We start from the raw sequence: 23,715 nt of genomic DNA, 5'->3' as shown, positions 1-23,715 counted from the left end.
CAGTCCGATAATATCATCCCTACTCACAATTCTGAGGAACAAAGTCAGAACTGCACAATTGCGAGTTTATAACCTCCAGGTCTGAGAAATACTTTTCTTGGAATTCTGAGTTTACATCTCATAGTTCTTAACTTGACTGTGAATTGTTCAGAATTCTGAAGAAGGAAAAAAATTAATAAAAAGAAATAAAAAAAATTGCAAGATGTAAATTCACAATTCTGAAGAGAGAAAAAAAAAAACTGAATTGTGAAATAAAAAGTCACAGTTACATTTTTTTTATTCTGTGACTGAAACAAGCTTCCATAGCTAACATGCAAATTCACAATATGTTTTAACATTATTTGCAGTAGTTATGCTCAAAACTCTCAACATAAACCTTTCCTCCGATTTGTCCAGTGACAATGAAGAAACAGGGATGTATAACAGAAGCTTGTGGAGGCGATTCACACCGCAGTGACGTCACTTTAACACAAACCGAAAGCCCCCGCGGCCCTTCATAAGGGTTGATGTGGTCTCATTGGCAGCATTTTTACTGGTCTTCTCATCATATTTCCTTGTTTCAGTAATTGTGTTTTATTTGGCATATTGAAGTGTAATTCCCCCCTAATCCAACAGACACTTCACAATGAGACTCGTGTACGAGAGTGCAAGAGAATTTGGATTGGAATACAAGAATCTCTCTTTCTAAAGTAAATATGGATTAAAGCGGCTCTTGTAATTGTGGCTATTGAAGTCCATTAATGTTAATGTAATAAATAAGCATGCCTCATATGATCTGTTTGTTGGTGGAAGCGCCACTACATGGCAATGCTGTAATCTGTGTGATTGTGCTCATGGCGGGCGTCACACTGACACGGCAGTGAAAAATGGATGGAGCTTCTTGGCATATTTATGTGAAGGGACGGGAGACTGGAGACTAATAAGAGAGAGGTGGGGGCCCCTGCTGATGTGTGAGGCAATATCCTCCTGCGGTCCTCGGCCCCTCTCAGGGGACGTCTCTTTAAAGGACATGGGGAGAAAAAAGAGAGTGAGAAAACGGCTGGCACGCTGCCCTCGGAAAGCTCGCTGCTATCTTCTCTTCAAAGGCACTGATTACCCAGCTCTCCCTCTTCATGGAAACGCTCTCTCGCGCATTCGGCCCGGGGAAATGATGCATTTCACGGGAACAGGGGAGATTTTCATGAGAATGTGACACAATATAAGCACAGAGGAAATGTAATATCTTGCTGATGTTTCAACTTTTCTTTAGTTTCCTTTTAAAAAGGTAAATTTGGCTATTATTGTCAAATGTTTGTGTGCGTGTGTGTGTGTTTTAAGACACTAAATCTGTTGACCTTTTACAGTGGATGAAATTAATTTCAATAAATGCTAGTTAATTAGTCATTACGCAAGAACAAGAGTTGATGGGTGGTGTGCAAATGAAATGAAATGAAATGAAATAAAATAAACAAACAATGTATAACAATGTATAGGATAGTTGTAAAAATTTATTTCTACAAAAAATATATAGAAAATATATAGTGAATTTTTGAGAGGTTTTTTCTTTGCATTGTGTAACACTTCATACATCAATCATATTATAAAAATATAAAGAATATTGTGTGTGTGTGTGTGTATATATTTTTACAAATGTGGTAAATATTTTTATACACACTTCCTATATATTTTCATATATATAGTGTGTATAGTGTAAATGTTGTGTGTATATTATTTATATTTTATTTTATGTATTTTTTATGAATATTTTTTTATAATATAATTTTTAAGTGTTACACAATAAAAAAACAAAAAACACATTCAAATGCGATAAAATACCTCTCAAAACGTTCACTATATATTTTGTAGAAATTAAATAATTTTTACATATGTATAGTCAAACCAAAAAATGCAGGACACTATAAAGCAAACTAAAATATTATACCCAAAAATTCTTCATACAGTGGACTACCAGTAAAATTGATTTAAAAAAATTGGAACCAAAAATTAATTATTCAGACACTTTGACTGTCACATGTATGACCTAGTTTCTTCTGTTCCCCTATTGGTTAATTAGATCCTCACCTGTTTCTGTTTCCCCTTTGATTACATTGATTATTTAAAGCCTGTGTTCTCCCTCCATTCCTTGCGATTTCGTTTGCCATAAGTGTTTTGCTACTCAATGCTCCTGGAATTCTACTGTGGATAATAAATAAAAGACTTTTGTTTTCTCTACTCCTCTTCGTGCGCCTCCTTAGCAGACACAATACGTAACATTAGCCTGACCATGTTTTGCTTAAGAATTTTTTCTTTAATTGCTAATGCAAACTTTTTACACCACAGACTGAACAAAATTAAGCATTGCTTGATAATTGGTATTATCTAATTGTGAGATGTTGAAGGTGTCTGAATAAATTTTGGTTTGACTCTATATACATTTTATTTTTTTTACTTAATTGTTTGTAAAAAAAAAAAAAAAAGTAATAATTAAATAAGTGTGACATTGTTACAGAAGCAGACTGAGACCAGGAACAAGATGGATCACAAAAGTTTATTTTAGGGTTGAGCAGAGCAATATGGCTAGAAGGTGGTGAGTATAATATCAAGTAGACCAGGTAACTGCTGAAGATAGGTTGATGGGAGATCTTTGTCTTGACAGGAACACTAGAATGTGGACCAGAGCACACACACACCTCACACCGGTGGAGTAACATACTTCGGGAGCCGATGACTGGAGCAGACAGACTGGGGTACACGGCTGGAGAGAACACTGGAGGAAAGTACACATGGAGGTAAGTAGCAGGTAAGTCGCTGTGATAGCATAAGGAGCCTACTTCGTATGAAAGAGACCAGACAATGAGGTGTAGTGAGGTGTGTGCTTATATGCCGGTGTTGATTGGTGATCAGATGAGGTGCAGGTGTGGCTGATTAGAACTCGGGTGAGAGTGCGTTGTGACTGGAGAAACAGACAGGTCCATGACATAACCTCTCCGAGCTTGGACGGCCATGGCGGAGCCGGGGTCTCAGGCGGCCATAGTGGGTCAGGAGGCTCGGGGAGCCATGGCGGAGCAGGGAGCTTGGACGGCCATGGCGGATGAGTCATAGTGGCCCTGACTAATGTCCCGAGCATGGCCACTATGGCTACCAGGACCACGGGTATATAGCCCCCCCCCCATATTTTGGGTGAAATTAATAACTTTCCTCTACTGGAAGGGATCTGGTGGGCATTCTGGAAGAGCGGACACTTGGGGGCGCTCTGGAAGCGCGGAGCTGGACGGAACCAATGGAAACTCTTGGGGGCGCTCTGGAAGCATGGATACTTGGGGACGCTCTGGAAGCACGGAGCTGGACGGAACCAGCGGAGACTCTTGAGGACGTTCTGGAAGCGTGGACACTTGGGGGCGCTCTGGAAGCGCGGAACTGGACGGAACCAGCGGAGACTCTTGCGAGGAGCACACACTGGAGGGTACTGGTGAGGAGCAAGCACTGGAGGGCACTGTGTCCAAGACATCCCTTCATACTCCAGTAGCCCTAGGGGTACTTGAGGGATAGCCGTCTTCATAGTTGGCGGGCTTGCCATTTTAACAGTCGGCGGGCTTGCTATACTCTCTGCCGGCGGCGGGCTTGCGTGGGCCACGAACGGCGGGTGAGGGAGAGTCGCGGACGGCGGCGGGCTTTCGGTGATCACGGAAGGTAGAGGGCTTAAATGAGACGGGCCTGAATGAGGAGCGGCTGCTGGGTTGGGAACTGGAGCTGGTGGGTCCTCCTCTTCTCCTACGAAATATGAGGATTCGGCTATCCATAGGGCAAAGTTCAAATATTGTGCCAAACACCAGCTGGAATTACCTGATGGCATCAACATTTGGATCTCCTCATCCAGCCCGACTCTGAAACCCTCCATTAGGGTGAGGTCACTGCAGATGGCTTGCTGACTGGTAGCTACAAATTTTTCCACGTATTCCTCCACACATCGTCCTTTTTGGAAGAGGAATTCAGTGCATCCATCTGCAAGATTGTCCTCTTCCCTGGGCCACACGTTGATGGAGGCTATTTCCAACCTCATCTTCGGTATTGGTATGGTCTTCTGTTACAGAAGCAGACTGAGACCAGGAGTAAGATGGATCACAAAAGTTAATTTTAGGGTTGAGCAGAGCAATATGGCTAGAAGTTGGTGAGTATAATATCAAGTAGACCAGGTAACTGCTGAAGATAGGTTGATGGGAGATCTTTGTCTTGACAGGAACACTAGAACGCGGACCAGAGCACACACCTCACACCGGTGGAGTAACAGACTTCGGGAGCCAATCACTGGAGCAGACAGACTGGGGTACACGGCGGACACACAGCTGGCGAGAACACTGGAGGAAAGTACACATGGAGGTAAGTAGCAGGTAAGTCGCTGTGATAGCATAAGGAGTCTACTTCGTATGAACGAGACCAGACAATGAGGTGTAGTGAGGTGTGTGCTTATATGCCGGTGTTGATTGGTGATCAGATGAGGTGCAGGTGTGGCTGATTAGAACTCGGGTGACAGTGCGTTGTGACTGGAGAAACAGACAGGTCCGTGACAGACATCAGTGCCAAAAAAACAACAACAACAAAAAAAAAAAAACAGCTTAACATTGTGTAATCCTTTAAAAAATGTAATCACAAGTAATATTACAAAACAGCAGAGTCATAATGTTATAGTAATACAGCATTAGTTGACACATTTCTGCTGACGTGCAGCATATAAGCACCAGCCCTCGATGTACTCAATATCATATGAATCAGACACTAATATATCAGTAATAAGTCTTTTATTCCTGTTTTACCGGTTGGGATTTCCATGAGTCTGAGCCGGTGTAATGAAATGAACATTATTACAGTGTAAGTGAGAGGAAAGCGAGATAAAATGCTGCTGTTTTCTGATCTCACTCCTGGCAGGCTTTGATTGATGAGATAGTGGTGGTTTTGTCTTGTTTCTGTCTGTCAGATGAACACATTTTGATGCTTGTAGTATTTGAACTATAATACAAACCTCCTCAGGTTTTTGGACTTTTATTGGTCACTCTTCATTTTGGCTTTGTTTCTCATTTTTGTTCCTGTTTACTGATGCTAATTTCATATATACCTTTGAATCTTTTATTTGGCACAACTAATAAATGCTCTGATATGAATGGACCGTGTGTGAGGAGACAGGAATAAAACTTTCACACCCCAGAATTCACAGATTAGCCTGCAACCCACAGGTGCCACATCACCAGGGGAACTTTTTGAAAAGTGTTAAAGTTACTCAGAACTGCTTCATGCATTTAGAAAAAAAAAAACAAATTCAGTTTCTCTGAAGTTAGTCTGCTATTGCTGGAATTGAGATGCTGGGCAGTTTTTGGTGAAATGGAACACATTGTTATTGTTAGGATTGAGAATGTTGGGATTCAGGGAATTCAGTGGAGAGCATTGACAGTCTTCTTGCTGCAATACGATGTAATGCTAAAGACAATCTTCTTTTACGAGGAAAATATTAAAAGGAAAGAAAAATCATCCAAATGATGCAATCTTATATATTGGTTATTATTTTCAAAATTTAGTAAATTGATGATGGTATTTTTTTATTTAAATTCCACCTCGATGTCTGACCCACATCAAATGCTTCTCGTTTTGTAATTGAAATGATTCTTTTACCATGTCTAGCCTACATCAAATAATTAAATCAACAATGTGATGAAATGAAATTTGAGGCAATGTAATGATTCCTGCAACTGAAAGCAATCAGGGACGAACTTCACATGTGTGAATTGCAAGGGTCCCAGAAGTTCATTATTTTTGAAGTTAATTTGAAATTGGTGCTTGCTTTATTTTTGCCCACATAACAGAAATGGGGCTGGAAGGGCCTGGGGTTTCATTTCCGTGCTCTGTGCGCTGGAATCAGAGATCAAAGACACTGTTCTCACTGAACCCACTACTGTCCCTCTCACTCTCTCTCTCTCTCTCACACACACACACACACTCACTCACTCCGTTTCTCTCTGCACATCCAGATCGAACTTTCCTTTTCTTTGTGTCTTACATACAAATCCGATCAAACTTTTGTTTTATATCTTTGGGACTGGATTTTTTATTATAATTTTGTATTTATTTATTTTACTTTTTTTTTTTTTTCAACTGCTTATACACAACATCTTTACTTGTCACACAATCTCTGAAAGCTGACACTCAAACACCAGAACCACACACCAAATATGCAAAGCTATATGCTAATTCTCAGCGTTTGACTCAGTTTTCAATTTCATTTTTTCAACACTTTTTGCAAAACACAACACACAATTCTCTATGTAACACACAACAAATCTAACATGAATTAATATTATGGCTGAGGTGTTTGCAAATGTTTGTTTTGAGATGTGTTTGTGATATTTTGAATGCAGTGCTTCATTTTGCAAGAGATTTTGCATTTTGTGTGTGCAATTCCTGGATTTGTGTGTAAAGCTTTGAAAAAAAAAAAAAGAGGCAAAGTTTTGAAAATGTGTGTGAGCAGTTGAAAAAAAAAAAAACTTGTAAGATTAAACACACACACAAATGTAGACTTTACTTTTAGAAGTCAATATGCTCTATTATACATGTTCATTCTATGAATTCTATTAACATTTAATTAATTTAAGTATTCATTATTTACTGTCATTAAATTATATAATGTAGTGTATAAATAATATGAGAACAAGAATACACTACTGTTAAAAGTTTTTTTTTTTTTTTTTTTTAAGAATCTCTTGTGTTCACAAAATAATAAAATAAATAAATAAATACTCTTTTCTACTATTCTGTTTTCTACTATTTTAAAATGTCATTTATTCCTGGGATGGCATGCCAAAAAAGCATAAAATATTTGTATTTTTATTGTAAGTTATTATTAGTATTATTTCTGGTGAATTGAATATGTAAAGTAAGAGATAATATATAAAAGTAAAATTTAAAGTATTTATTTATTTATTTATTTTTACTGTCATATTGTGTATAAATAATATATTGCCATTTTATTAGCCACGCTTTTACATGCCTTGAAATCAGTTATTAAAAGGGTCAACCGGTATTAACCATATAAAAATTAGAGCTGTCGGTAATTTAGGACTGTGCATTAATTTAGTAGTTTGTTTATTTATTTAAAAATGCAATGAAAAATGCATGTGTTTAATCTTGCCCCCTGAATAAATGAGCACATCATATAAATGAATTTGATGAATTTTTAATTGATTGACAGCCTCAGTAAAAACAATCATTATCGTGATAAATACATATCATCTGAGCTGGAAGTGTCACAGCGGATTTTTCTCGTCAAGCGATGAAACTTCAGCAGCAGTGGCCGACACAATCCGAGTCAAAGCATTAGATGTTTCCTCTGCCGGAGTAACTCCAGCTCGACTAGACACGTGTGGAAGAATATGGCTTATGAAGTCATTGCGGTTGTCTAGACGTGACTAAAACCACATTTGTTTTCAGCAGCTTTGACAGACGTGTTTATTTACATGTGGGGACGCCAACGTCCGTGTCAGCATAACGGAGGTGAAAACCTCCACCCACCAGAGAGACATCATACATTTCAACCGGAGCAAGCTGCCAGAAAAACGTTTTGTGCTCAAAAGGTGACATATGTAACACAGAAACCAGCACCCAAGCCAAGAGATGACATATATTCGATCCTGGAATAAGTATTATTTTCTGAAAATAGACGTTTCGTGAGAGAGGCGGTGTGGAGCCATACACCAATTACTCTGACAAATGGGAAATTCATACAACCTGGGTGATGAAATAGTTAATTGGCCAGCTTCTGTTCCTGTCACGTTTCTTGTCCAGCCACGTCAGGTTAACATGTAATTAGCGATCGTCGCAGAGCGTCACGCCTCCCACAGGTGGACAGACGACAGCTTTTGTATCTGCTGACAGCACATGACTGCTCCACAATGAGCTTCACTGAAGCACTTTGGCTCAAACTCGCTGAAGAATCATCCGTATTAAACACTTACATGTGGATGAATCAAAGCAAATACACTGCTGTTCAAAAGTTTGGGATCAGTAGGATTTGGATTGCTTTTATGGAAGTCTCTTGTGCTCATCAAGGCTGCATTTATTTGATTCAAAAAGAATATTTTTGGAAATATTATTACAAATTATAATAACTGTTTTCTGTTTGAATATACTTTAAAGTATCATTTATTTCTGTGAATCAAAGCTGAATTTTCAGCATCGTTATTCCAGTCACTATCCTTCAGAATTAATTCTAATATCCTGATTTATGATTAGTGTTGAAAATTGTTGTGCTGCTCATTGCATTTTTATTTTATTTTATTTTTATTATTTTTTTTGTCACGAATCTTTGATGAATAAAAAGTGGGGGAAAAGTAGTTATTTTTAATCAATTTAACATATCCTTGCTGAATAAAAGTATTCATTTATTTCCAAAAAGAAAGAAAGAAAGAAAGAATGTACTGACCCCGAGGTTTTGAATGACAGTGTTTACAGGTTATATTTCACAAAAATATAAAGGAAAAAGTAAAAAAAAAAAAATCTTTTAAATTATCTTTTTTTCACATTACAATAATAAGAATAAGAACACACTACTGTTAAAAAAAAAAAAAAAAGTTTTTGAAAGGTGCTCACAAAGACTGTATTTGATTAAAAATACTGTAAAACCGGTAAAATTATAAAATATTTTTATAATTTTAAATACCTGTTTTTTTATTTTAATGTAGGCTACTTTAAAATGCATTATCACACTACTGTAAAGAAAAAAAAAGTTTTTGAAAGGTGCTCACAAAGGCCGTATGTATTTAATTTAAAAATAAATAAATAAATTTATTTATTATTTGAGCTTTCCTGTAGCTCAAATAGTAGAGCATGGCGCTAGCAACGCCAAGATCATGGGTTTGATTCCCAGGGAAAGCAAGAGCTGATAAAAAAAAAATGTAAAAACTGTAACTTGAATGCAATGTAAGTCGCTTTGGATAAAAGCGTCTGCTAAATGCATAAATAAAAAAAAAAAATAAATACTGTACAGTAAAATTATAACATAATATAAGATACATGTTTTTTTATTTTTTATTTTAATGTACTTTATTCCTGTGAGTCAAAAAACATTTCTTATTTTTATCAATTTTGAAAACAGTTGTGTTTAATATTTTTTGTGAAAACTGTGATTCTTTAATTAATTGATTTTAAAATGACATTATTTGAAATATAGAAGTCTTTTGTAATATTACATCTGTTGTACTGTCAGTTTAATGCATCCTTGCTGATTTCTTTCAAGGAATTTCTTACAAAATGTTTAAATATAAATGTTCTTTCGATTGAAATGTGACCCAGACCTTTCTTGGCAGTTGTAAGTCTCGCCCACATTGACAGCTGCACTATTCCTGCTAAACCGCAGCGTCTCTCATTGAAAACATTAAAAGTAATTACGTCTCCAGTGCAGTCAATGTAATTTGCAGTCTATTAGTGACAAATTCATTGGCATGCAGAATTGAACAGAGCATGATTAAAGACAAGCTAGTGGACCCTGAGATCTCTTCAGGTGGATTCGCTTTGAAATTATGCAGCAATTAACAGCTTTCGGACAGAAAGCGGCGTCAGACTGCCGGTCGATGATGGGAAGTTGTTGTTTGGTGTTTTGCTGTTTTTGTGTCTGAAAAACACACCAGCCTCTGAGGGGAATGTTTGGAACCGACCGCTGATTAACGAATGCCAAAACGAGTTCAAAGGAATGGAAAATTAAAGCGTAAAGATTTCTGAAATCTGCTCTGTTTGTTTTCATGTTTTCATCTTTGATGCTTACCATTCCTACAGTTGTGTTTGAGCCAGCTAGTTTTCACAGGTCGGTTTTGTAACCCCTTTCAGCTGTTTCAATATAAAATGAATCATAAAAGAGTTATGGCTTGTTTATACTTACAAGACAAATTAAACGTTACAGAATGGTAACTGGCTGCTATTGCTTTACATAGAGCTATCATATGCAAAATCATATTTAACTTATTTCATATTTTCAAAGTCAATATTATTTATGAATGTTTTTATTTATATATTATCATGAAAATTATATATATATATATATTAATAAATACATAATGTGTGTATAATGTCTGTCTGTCTATCTATCATCTATCTATCTTTATTTTTATTTTTATTAATGTATTAGTTGTTGTAAATGTATTTATTAATATATTATATTATGAATATTATATAATATAATTAATTTTACATTTATACACTCAATATAAATAATATAATTAATATTATATAATAATTAAATATAATATAAATAAAATAATTATATATATATATATATATATATGTATATTAATATAATAAATAATATAATAAAAATATTATATATTATTATATATTTTAATATTATGTATTTACTTACTTCCTAAATTAGTAATATTATTATTAATAATTTGTGATATTTTACTTTTGAGCCTCATTACTGTAAAAATTAATGTAATTAAAAAAATAATTTGCATAAATTGAACAGAACAATACTTTAAGCAAATAAATAAATAATAAAATAAACAAACAAATAAATAAATAAATATGTTATTAAAAATAAAAGTGTAATTATTAGTATACTATCTCTCTCTTTCATTTTCTCTCGCTCTCTCTCTTCACTCTATCTCCTTCTGTTCCCCATTATATAAACTAGGCTTAGTTTTCCATAAGCATTACATCTTTGTTTGTATGTTTCGTTGAAACACGAGTCAGACATTTCTTGACGGGTTTTGTGAGAAGTGTTTGAATCTCCTCTGGGTTGAACTGGGATGTTCAGTTTAGGTTATCAGCCAGACATCACAGATGAACATGCCTCATATGTAGCTCTTCACGGCCCTGTCGACCTCTTCCTCCTTCCACTTCATCAGCCTCTCCATCTCTCCTTCTGTCCTCCACTGCAGCCGAGAGCTGCCTCTGCATAATTACAGGCCAAGGGTTAAAAAGTGTCTCGAAACCACGTTCCGTCTGACAGCTGAGCTTCAAAGCCAGAGATGAAAAGGAGAGATCCCATAGCCTGTTGTATTTGTTTGTTTATGCGTTATTCTGTTGCTGTTTCTACCACACATTCAACTCCCTGATGCATTTGTCACCAAACTGCATGGAAGGCCAATCCCAGCATTCAGGTTTCAACTCGAGAGCGACTCAGAATAGACTAAGATTAGATTTAGGTTCTTAAACGCACCCTGTATGCTGTTAACTTCAGCCGCAGATCTGCAATTACACCTTAATTGTGGTAAATTCCTCTCAATATGAATGTGAAATATGGAACATGAAGAAGACATTAATTTGAAGTCGGTGCCCATTAAGGGATAATCGACGTGCAGCTGCCATAATTTCCTCTCTCGATTATGCAGTCTGCTGAATGCGCTCAGCGTCTCTGACTGTTACTGTGCTCGGATCAGTTTTTACAGTTTGATGACATGGAAAATTGACATTTGTTTGGCGGGTTTGATGGCGCTGGCATTAGCTGTTTGTCTCGGGTGTAAATCCCCGCCGCGGCTGTTTGTGGACACCGCTCTGATGTTCCAGTGCACGCCGACGTCTGTTTGCTAAATTGGGTCAAATTCTGGAAATGTGCCGGAGCTCCTCCTGCAATATTCATGACATGACATTTCAGACTCCAGACATGCTTTCTAATTGGTGGACGCAGTTAATCACTGAACCCTTGTATTGCAAGTTGAAAGCGCCCAGGAAAAAAGAAGAAGAAGAAGATGGAGCGAATTAGAAACAGCACAAGGCTGTGTGACAAAGGCAATTAAACAAATGAGGCAATAAAAAAAAAAAAAAAATGAAACGTTATATTTATTATAGATCACTGAGACGTTTAGATTCTTTCATCATTCACTGCAGGGAGTCTGAAGCAGGGCGTTTTATGCAATCACATGTGATATTTTGATATATGCAATGGTGTTCATGCGTTTTAAAACTTAAGGCGGTGCTAAATGGTCCATGGAAAAACATTGTAGAAAATGGAACTAATTAATGATGATGATGATGATGATGATAGTGATGATGATTATGTAATAATAATTATAATAATTAATTGATATTTTACTTTTGAAGTTTTTGCAAGTGTAATAATTATTATTACTGTAAAAAAATACTGTGTTACAAACAAATTGCTCAATAACACAAAATATACATATACATATGTATACATATAATACATATAATAATAAAAGTATAATACTCTATATTTTGTGCTATTGAAATCATAACTTTTTTGTATTACAGTAAATGTTACAGTAATAAGAATGATGAGACTTCAAAAGCCTCAAAAGTAATGTCATTATTATTATTATTATTATTATTAAACAATAATAATAAAATCATAATAATACTTATTCATTAAATTAATAATAATAATTATTATTATTACAAAGCTGTACTTGCTAACAACAACAATAATAATAATAATAATAATAATAATATTATTATTATTATTATTATTATTATTAAGCTATACATGATAATAATAATAATAATAATAATAATAATAAATGTAATACTGCAATGTAGTAAATACCATAATATATGCAATACTATAATATAATTGAAAATACTAAAATATACTAAAATATAATTGAAATACTACTACTACTACTACTACTACTACTAATAATAATAATAAATTAACAATAATAATAATAATAATCGAACTGAGACTTGTTATAGCACTTGCATATCATTGCTCTTTTGTTGATTTTGATTGCTTCCATTGTCCTCATTTGTAAATCACTTTGGATAAAAGCGTCTGCTAAATGTAAATGTAAATTACTTTATTATAACATAACATAACATAACATAACATAACATAACATAACATAACATAACATTATTGTTGTGTGTCAAATTATTTTTTTATCATAATTTAAATTTAAGTTTAAATCAGATGTGCACATTTCTGGATAAATCATATCTAACTTATTCCTGTGTGTCTGTGAATTGCAGAAAATGTTTTTAGTGCCTTTTAAACATTGAGGATCACGTCTATCACTAATCAGCACTGCCCTGAAGGAAGAAAGGCATCAAAAGTCAGTGACAGTGGTGAAGTGTGTTCTAGCCTTCATTGTGTGCCCAGCGTCTCTGCTATCCTGCTGAGCCACTGCTAATGTGAGTGCAAACAATGGCCTCCTTGAGGAAATGGAGAGAGTCCTGAGGGGAAGTGGTGTCAGTGGTCAGGGTGATAACCTGGCACCTAGCAATTACTGTCGGCGCTGCTCATTAATCTGAGAGAGTCCTTTACTCGCCTACAAGCAGCTGCCACCGCTGCCTTCCCGTCCTGAAGACGCGGCTCTGGCCTGGCTGGTCATTTGTGCTCGCTCTGCAGCTCAAGGGGGATTGACTGAAGGAATGCTAAATTTGGGCTGTTTTTGAATGGGTCTCTCCGGTGTTTCTGAGGGTGGATATGTTTCTGTTACTGTTGCTATTTACTGTTTACTATTTATTTAGCAACAGTGGTTATCTGGTTAAAATGGTGAACAAAAAGATTGAAGGAAAATATAAGAATAGTACTGTTCAAAAGATTGGGGTCAGTATTATTATAATTTTTTTTATTATTTATGAAAGATATCAATGCTTTTAATGAGCAACAACACATAAAATTGTAAAAAAAAAAAAAAAAATACAGTAAATACATTTATAATGTAACAAAAAATCTGTTTCAAATAAATGCTGTTCTTTTGAACTTTCTATTGATCAAATAATCCTGAATAATAAACAAACAAACCATATGTGGTTTTTTGGTCAGAATTGAAAGAATTAATACTTTTATTCAGCAAGGATGCATTAAATTGATCAAAAGTATCTGTAAAAACATGCATAATGTTATAAAGATTCATAAAAAAAAACTTTTGAACTTTTGAATTTTGAATCCTGAAAAAAATATATAATAGTTTTCACAAAAATATTCATGATAATGATTAGAAATGTGTCTCATGTGAGAAAATCAGCATATATGATTTCTGAAGGATCATGTGGCATTGAAGACTGGAGTAATGATGCTGAAAATTCAACTTTACTTTCCTAGCAAAACATTACATTTTAAAATATATTCAAATAGAAAATTTTCAATTTTATAAATATTTCACAGTATTACTGTTTTTACTGTATTTTAACTAAATAAATACAGCCTTGGTAAGCATAAGACACTTAAAAAAAACAAAAACACATTCAAAGAAATCTCACTGACCCCAAACTTTTGAACAATCGTGTACGTGATGATAGATTTATATGAAATATTTTGATAAAGAAAAGAATTACAATATAATTTTGTCAATATTGTCATTTTGGTTCATATAGTGCATGTTTTTGTTAGTCAAGGAAAGCATATTCACAAGAGCTCTGTGAAATCACAAAAAGGCAATGAAAGAAACAGAAAGAAGAAAAAAGCAAAAGTGTTCCCGACAGAGCTCGGTTTTCCCACCAGACGACCCCCAGCTTCCTTCTGACAATCGCCTGCTATCTTTCTCGCATCAATCTCGTCCAAGCGCTGATATATCAGGAAATAAATGAGAGGAGATCTCCACCTCTTCTGTCACTGCCTTAATGTGTGAGATAAGCAGCTCCATATAATTACAATCCTCCAAAATAATTGTAACAAGAGGCTAAACGCTTAGCTGTAGTTTTAATTAGCCTGTGCTTCAAATTAATAATTGCCGCTTAAATCAGAAATCAGGCCCACTGTTGTGGCGGCTGCTTCGTTCTAATAACAGTGGCACTCGTCGGCTGTTTATTACATTATTTCTCTATGGGAGGCTTTCACCGGGGGCTGCGGAGGGGGAGAGGGGTGAGAGGAGGGGGAGAGAGAGAGAGAGAGAGAGAGAGAGAGATGCAGGCGCTCTATTTGGTTATCTTTCAAATGCAGCAAAGCTCAGCTAAGATTAAATTCATTCGCTTTTCCATGGATATCGCTGTTCATTTCCCCCCTTCGTCGGCGGTGTTGGGAAGAGGCAGAGGAGAGGTGGAGTACGAAAGAATGGAAGGAGAAAACTGCCAATGCCACATATTCCAGAACGTAATCATGCCACCGACAACATCAGCGTAATAAACCGCCTGGCCGCTGCTGTTTAACATACGGTGTGTTGTCAACGCACGCATAAGACTGAATATATGGCCCAGAGAAATTTTAGTAATGTGTTTATGTGAAGTCTGAATATATCACTGGTGTGTTCTCAGAGGAAGGAAGGTGGGCAGCGCCTCCTCTGATGCATGGGAAGAGAAAATTATTGACTGTATGAAAATCAAGCAAAACAAACATTGCGAAAGAGGAGATTAAATTGTGTCTTTAGGGTGTTTTCAGAGATTGTCAGATTTTCTCTATGATAATCTGGACAGTGTTATTTTAGTATTATTGAGATGCTGTTATAGTTTGAATTAGTTTTTTATTTGGGACTAAGCACAGCAATTAAGATTTATTTACACAAATTCAAAATTGGACACAGGAACTGAACAACCGTGCAACGAGACCTGACGATGAACAGAAGAAAACACAAGGCTTAAATACAGTGAAACGAAAACATCAAAGTAGGCACACCACAGCTCCAGAGATATTTAATTATGTTCTCACCACAGGTGACGTTTCGAGCTTAGATGCTCTTCATCAGACTATACAGTGAAACAAACCATTCAAACAGGTGCAGACACTAATCTAATCCATTACTAACCAAGGGAACAAACTACTGTAGTGGCAGGAAAAACAAGACTAGGTCAAAGAAGAAAAAACTAGAACAAAACCAAACTAAACTGAACATACACGTGACAGCCTGATTCTTGTCTCTAGATATATTTTCATAAACTCACATGCAAGAAAAATATTATGTTTGATACATTGTCATTGTGCTAAAAAAAATTGGAAAACATTTTATACACTTTCTTGTTTAAAAATGTTAAACAATATAGAATATTTAAATATAAATTTTATCAGTAATAATATTGTCATATTATGAAATTGCATTGTTATCACCAATTTTATTTGAAGGATGTAAAATAAAAATTAAATAAATATTCAAAAATTATATAAGGCATTATGAATACATTTCTTGTGTATAATATAAACTATATATATATACAGTGAGGAAAATAAGTATTTGAACATCCTGCTATTTTGCAAGTTCTCCCACTTAGAAATCATGGAGGGTCTGAAATTGTCATCGAGGTGCATGTCCACTGTGAGAGACATAATCTAAAAAAAATCCAGAAATCACAATGTATGATTTTTAACTATTTATTTGTATGATACAGCTGCAAATAAGTATTTGAACACCTGTCTATCAGCTAGAATTCTGACCCTCAAAGACCTGTTAGTCTGCCTTTAAAATGTCCACCTCCACTCCATTTATTATCCTAAATTAGATGCACCTGTTTGAGGTCGTTAGCTGCATAAAGACACCTGTCCACCCCATACAATCAGTAAGAATCCAACTACTAACATGGCTAAGACCAAAGAGCTGTCCAAAGACACTAGAGACAAAATTGTACACCTCCACAAGGCTGGAAAGGGCTACGGGAAATTGCCAAGCAGCTTGGTGAAAAAGGTCCACTGTTGGAGCAATCATTAGAAAATGGAAGAAGCTAAACATGACTGTCAATCTCCTCGGACTGGGGCTCCATGCAAGATCTCACCGTGGGGTCTCAATGATCCTAAGAAAGGTGAGAAATCAGCCCAGAACTACACGGGAGGAGCTGGTCAATGACCTGAAAAGAGCTGGGACCACCGCTTCCAAGGTTACTGTTGGTAATACACTAAGACGCCATGGTTTGAAATCATGCATGGCACGGAAGGTTCCCCTGCTTAAACCAGCACATGTCCAGCCCGACTTAAGTTTGCCAATGACCATTTGGATGATCCAGAGGAGTCATGGGAGAAAGTCATGTGGTCAGATGAGACCAAAATAGAACTTTTGGTCATAATTCCACTAAACGTGTTTGGAGGAAGAAGAATGATGAGTACCATCCCAAGAACACCATCCCTACTGTGAAGCATGGGGTGGTAGCATCATGCTTTGGGGTGTTTTTCTGCACATGGGACAGGGCGACTGCACTGTATTAAGGAGAGGATGACCGGGGCCATGTATTGCGAGATTTTGGGAACAACCTCCTTCCCTCAGTTAGAGCATTGAAGATGGGTCGAGGCTGGGTCTTCCAACATGACAATGACCAAGCACACAGCCAGGATAACCAAGGAGTGGCTCTGTAAGAAGCATATCAAGGTTCTGGCGTGGCCTAGCCAGTCTCCAGACCTAAACCCAATAGAGAATCTTTGAGGGAGCTCAAACTCTGTGTTTCTCAGCGACAGGCCAGAAACCTGACTGATCTAGAGAAGATCTGTGTGGAGGAGTGGGCCAAAATCCCTCCTGCAGTGTGTGCAAACCTGGTGAAAAACTACAGGAAACGTTTGACCTCTGTAATTGCAAACAAAGGCTACTGTACCAAATATTAACATCGATTTTCTCAGGTGTTCAAATACTTATTTGCAGCTGTATCATACAAATAAATAGTTAAAAAATCATACATTGTGATTTCTGGATTTTTTTTAGATTATGTCTCTCACAGTGGACATGCACCTACGATGACAATTTCAGACCCTCCATGATTTCTAAGTGGGAGAACTTGCAAAATAGCAGGGTGTTCAAATACTTATTTTCCTCACTGTATATATTAGTGCTGTCAATCGATTAACATTTTTTATCACATTAATCACAGTCATGGACTTCAATCCCAGTATACATTTACTATTATCAAAAGTATTTCTAAATAAATACAACAAAACATTTTCTTGCGACCTTACATGAAGTATTATGACAAAATGCATTATGAAGAAGACTTGTTCTGCAGGTGCATTAGAGCTAATATTAGCATCATGCTTCATAAGACAATTTATGAGATTAATAATACACTTTTACTCAGAACTCACTTCAAACCACCATCGAGTGTTTGTAATAACTTCCTTTTACGACCACATGTGGAATTTGGTCGTTTACTGTTGTTAAAATATGCTATTTATAGCCTTTTATCACTGCACAAATTAGCATTTCAGATGTACACATTCCCTCAAGAAAATCACATACAAATATCCTATCGTAATCATGTGTTTATTATCTTATATAATCTATAGTGGCTGTTGTCATGATTATTTCTGCTGTGTAAAAGCCTTAACATGTATGCTCTGGCTGAAACTCACGTTGTTTGATGTTACAACCGCCTCTCTGTTCTTAAGTTGCCAGGGATACATTTCAAGTATAAAAGGATCTATTTGAATTTTTTTTTTGTCTATATACACTTTTAGCCTGGTAATACCAAACTCTGCTACTTCGCTTTGATTCGTAGACAGAGTCTGGAAGGGCATAATTGACAAGCGTTTACTTTCTCGTGGGCAGACGCTTGCCTGAAGTTTAAAATCATTGGTGTTCCCGTAAACCAATCACATAACGGTTGGTTATGACGTATGTTATTCGCCGGCTCAGCCGCCTCGAACTTCTGCTGTAAACACAGGTATGTGGCGAAAACAAAACCATCGAGCGAAATACCGGAGTGAAGATGGCTGTGAATTAATTTTGCAGATTATGTGAAGTAAATCTACGCATCCACAATTATCGCCTTGCCGAACTTTGGCCTCCCCAGTTTCTCGCTGACGATCGGTAACAGTTGATAAATTAAACTTTTCCTAAAACCTGTCAGGAGTAGGGCCACAACATCACCTCCAATCAAAATGTGAACCAAACACTCTTCTTGTTCGGGCTTCAGTTGGCAAATGCCGGAATATTCTCCACAACAGAGTGAATAGCATCCCGTGTCTCCATGTCCGCTGTCGTTTTAGATTTCTCTAACCTAAACCAAAGAGACTTTGCCTAAACTACAATCTTAAACTCTCTGTTCGTTGATTGGCCCGGCTGCTGCGGAGCCGGAGATAAACTGAGAGATGGTCTGCTATATCAGACTGAGTACAGAAGCGAAATGAAATTGAGCGGAAGTACGAAGTCTGACGTAGTCAGGCTAATACACTTTGGGCGGCCATGGTACATTATAAAAGTAGCCCAAAAAAACGCAACCCATGGCTCTGTAATTTTTCTCGCTACTATATTTTCAAAATAGCCCACTTGTGCCTCTGCCCTGGCAACACTGGTCCGCTGTACCCTCATCACACAATGATAGATAACCTTCCGCGCTGCAATGATGGGAAGAAGCTGGGGTCAAACCTTATCAAACAATTAATTTGCGTTAAAAATATATTTTTTAGATTAATCGCATGCGTTAACGCGTTAACGTTAACACCCCTAATATATATATATAAATACATTTGTGAGACGAAAAAAAATCATAAATAGAATGACTGACAATATACCTGTGTGTATATGTGTGTGTGTGTGTGTGCGTATATATATATATATATATATATATATATATTATAAAGTAGCACGACCAACAGTAATAATAGTCATATTACAAAATAGTAATAATATCTGTAACTTTTTTGGAGAATGTAAATGTAAAAATGTATTCATACTTCATTTAATTAAATTCAGACGTTAAGTTTTGACAGCCCTGAAAGTACATTTGGTTACACTTTATTTTAAGGTGTCCGTGTTAAAGTGTAATTATATATTTAAGTACAGAGTAATATTAATTAACTACATGTACTTTTGGCTTTGGCTTAGGGTTAGTTGCATGTAATTATGCATACATTATTGTTATTATAAGAGTAAATACATGTAACGTGTAACAAGGACACCTTAAAATAAAGTGTTAAAATAAAAAAATATTTTATAATTTGTTTGAGGCATTACCTTTATCATACTAGTGTATAATAAACAGGCTGTTTTTCCCCACTATGAGGAGAAATGACACTCACACATAGAGTCCATTGTCTTCACACTGTTAAGCTGTCTCACACTGCTGCAGTCATAACTAGGGGTTATTTGCACCTCAGCGTTCTTCCTTTAGTTTCTTAATCGTCTGTAGCACCCTCTCACTGCCCAGCGCAGCGCTCTGCATTTGGAGGGTAATGCAGTGTCAGGGGACCCAAGTGCCTGGAAGGCTCTGCCACTGACAGCTGTAAATTTGATTTATCGTCCTGTCAGGTGGCTATGTCAGGTGTGCCCAGTGCACTGACATAAAGATAACTGACATCTTGCTGTCATTAAGGCCTTGGAAGCACCGTCAATCTCTCGTCGCTGTATTTATTCCCACTTTTCTTTGTCACTTATTTCTTCCTCGACCCCTCAGAAGAAGCACCTGTCACCCCCAGACCAGGCCTCGTTTTTCTCGCACCGTTTCATCTCCCGCCTTCTGGAATAATTTGGTGATGGATTAAACACCGTGGCTGAAGCCGCGGGACTCCGAGGTGCGCAAAGGCCGATTGAAGCCGGACTGATTCCAGCTCTCCGGCTCGCTGTGCTATCCATCACCTCCAAGAGCTGGATGACTCTCTGTTGCTCTGGGAAAGTGTCCTATTAGCAGGGGTTGATGAAATATGTGTTTGAGGTATCTTGGGTTTTAGCAATGTTGACATTAGATGAAAGTGATGATTCTATCAGCGGAAAGTCAAAATAATGGTTGTTTTTAAAGTGTAAAATTGAAGGGATAAGTCATGAGTTAGAATAGCAAATATTTTCTAGCATGTTGTATAAAATTGGGGCACCCATTTAAAATGTTAACCGTGACCAAAATACCATAGATACTACAATTATTGTTATTGCTCACATTTAATTATAATGGAACTCTTTGTCATTTTGCTGTTGATTTATTTTATGTCTTGATGACATTTGTGTCTGATACTAAGTTACTGCATTTTTACTGTTGTTGTTATATATATATATATATATATATATATTACATATCTGTGTAACAAAATATTACAATAGTATTAAACTAGTGGATTATTATTATTATTATTATTGAGATATATAGTCACAATATCTTTGGGCTATTTTTTCCCTTTCCTATTTATTTATTTATTTATTTAAAACATAAACATTTATTAGTATTATTTGTCATATTTTTACTGTAAACTATAATAATAATAATAAAGTTCTAATGACATATAATCACAGTCTTGCAAACAAGCACAGCAAACCTTGAGCTTTTTTTTTTAAATCACATTTTAAATTGAAATGGCTTTTTTTTTCTGAGAAATTGCAATTCAATTTTTTTCTCCCAGATTATGCAGTTGTACTTAGGGTGTCAAATAATGTCAAAATAATAGCAAGAGTAAGAATCAAAGTTGCAATTTCAACATAAAAAGTGACATTGTGAGATACAAAAGACACATTTAACCTTTTTTTTAATTATTATTTTTAATGTTTTATATTCCACCATTCTATGGGATAATCAGGCTTCCAACCTTTCAAATCCCTCACCCTAAATTTGAAAGTGAAAAGTGTCATTAGCAAGCTAATTTGTTTTAAGGGACAGCATATCTTTTAAAGCATGTCATGTATCCTTCACTGTGTAAGTGGGTGAACGACAGAACAAATGACCAGACGAGTACTCAGACATCCTCATACATGTACATAATAAAACAGCCAAATAAAAATTCACCATTTCTATCACGCCGTTGTTCCTCCTCAGGGACCGATGCTAATGCTACAGCTAGCGGCTGTGGTGTGTGTCTGTTCCTGAGGGAGGTCTGCATTAACCTGGGGCCATTCTGCATTATGATAATGATAGAACCAAGTCTACGGGTCCTAATCAGCCACTGTCAGCCTATAACACCGGCCCCGGGGGCCAACCAGCCACAGCTAGCATCGCACACACTCAGCTTAGCACCCCGCGTGTTTGTCTCCTCGCTAATAGATGACGTTTGTTAAACGGTAAGTCGTTTACGGACGTTAAATAACTCAGAAGAGGCTTGGGAGAGGCGTTGAGGAGCCGCTCAGATGAAGTCGTCATTTTAATGAATGTAAAGAAAATACGAGGCTGACAGAGTCCCTCAGAGGGCGACGCTTGGGTTTTCATTTGTGAAATCATTTACTCCACATGCTGAATTCGGGATTGTCAACTACCGCAGTATGACATCTGCCTTTGTTTAAAACAAGCTTGAATTTCCTGTAACAATCCCCCACACTGATTGCCATATGAGGTCCTTCAAATCTAAATAAACGCTCCCCGAGGCTCCAGCCCTTCTTACAGCGTTTCAAACAGAGCTGCCTCTTCCTGGCAGTCTCCTGTCTGTTCCTGCAAAGCATCTGTGCACCAATCCAGTTACTTTATCTCCTCCGCCACGCTCTCCTCATCTGCTTAGTGTCAGCTCGGGCCTATTAGACAGATAAGGGCTTCCCTTGAATCTCTTACAGGCTGGGTTTTTTGCCGTCGATTTCTCGCATGCCAACTCGAATCACGCTCTTACTCTCTATCGTTCTTTCTCTCTCGTTTCCCGCAGTCATTACGAGCAGGACCGCTCGGCGCTGAAGAAGAAGGAGTGGGAGCGAAGGACACAGGAAGTGCAGCAGGATGAAGACTTGTTCTCTACCGGATTTAATCTGTTTGGTGAGCCGTACAAGGTAAGGGTTTTGCCAGAAGGCCCAATCAGAGCACGCGCACACACACACACACACACACACACATCATCTAACGCAGGGCATCGCTCCAGCTAAAGGATGCTGAGTTACTCTCTTTACATCCAATATTTACTCAACTCTTGCCCCCCACCCTGGGTTCTGCTGGAATTGGTTTGAAGGAATGCTTACGATCAGGGTTATGTAATTTAATTTTTTTTTTTTCCCTTTAGATGCCTGAATAAAATATTACTTTTAGGATTAAATCTAGGATGTAAAGGGTCAAATTATAACTAAAACTGGATATAGGCATTTAAAAATGACTGTGCTACATTTTAAAGGGATAGTTCACCCAAAAATAAAAATTCTTTCATTAATTACTCACCCTCATGTCATTCCAAACTCGTTAGACCTTTGTTCATCTTCAGAACACAAATTAAGATATTTTGATTAAATCCGAGAGCAACTACCACATTCAGTGCCCAGAAAGGTGGTAATTACATTGTTAAAATAGTCCATGTGACATCAGTGACATCAACCTTCATTTTTATGAAGCTAAGAGAATACTTTTTGTGCACAAGGAAAACAAAAATAACGACTTTATTAAACTTAATTTAAGGTTGAGCCACTGATGTCATGGACTATTTTAATGATGTCCTTACTACCTTTTTGGGCCTTGAATGTGTCAAGTTGTGTTGCTGTCTATGCAGGTTCTGAAAGCACTCAGAGTTCACACACATTTTTTTTTTTTAAATCAGTTAATCTACAATGAATGACACTCATGTATAGTTATACACACATACGTAAAAATAAAATAAAAATAAATTAAAATATGAAGTGCGTCTACCCATTTGACATGCATTAAGGGTTTAACAGAGATATTCAATCAATAACAAGGCATTATTAAGAACAGCGAAATGCCAGAACTTAAAAATGAGGGGAAAAAAGTATTAATTAAATAAGTAAATACTGTTAAATAACAAAATTACATGGCAGTGCAAAATTAATATAAATATATATGAAAATTGCTCCTTTTTATTATTTAACAACAAAATATTGGCTACATTGAAAGGGTACTTCAAAAAAAAAAATAATAATAATAATAATAATAAAAAGGGGGTTTAACAGAGATATTCAATCAATAACAAGGCATTATTTAGAACAATGAAGTGCCAGACCTTAAAAATAAAAGTATTAATTAAATGTGACCATGGACCACAAAACCAGT

General features: G+C 36.5%; 1 protein-coding gene across 2 annotated transcripts in view; it reads left to right on the top strand.

The window, feature by feature from the left end:
- The window catches only part of aff2 (AF4/FMR2 family, member 2), a 226,858-nt gene that overhangs the window by 36,493 nt on the left and 166,650 nt on the right, over positions 1 to 23,715 (top strand). For both annotated transcript variants that reach the window (XM_058798019.1, XM_058798018.1), the window contains exon 2: positions 22,373 to 22,493. In XM_058798019.1, the coding sequence (XP_058654002.1) occupies positions 22,373 to 22,493 (121 nt within the window). The remainder of the gene's footprint in view (positions 1 to 22,372; positions 22,494 to 23,715) is intronic.

The sequence above is a fragment of the Onychostoma macrolepis genome, chromosome 14 (assembly GCF_012432095.1).
Source record: "Onychostoma macrolepis isolate SWU-2019 chromosome 14, ASM1243209v1, whole genome shotgun sequence".
Lineage (NCBI taxonomy): Eukaryota > Metazoa > Chordata > Actinopteri > Cypriniformes > Cyprinidae > Onychostoma > Onychostoma macrolepis.
Note: the sequence above shows the minus strand (reverse complement) of the source record. Positions and strands in the feature narration are given on the sequence as shown.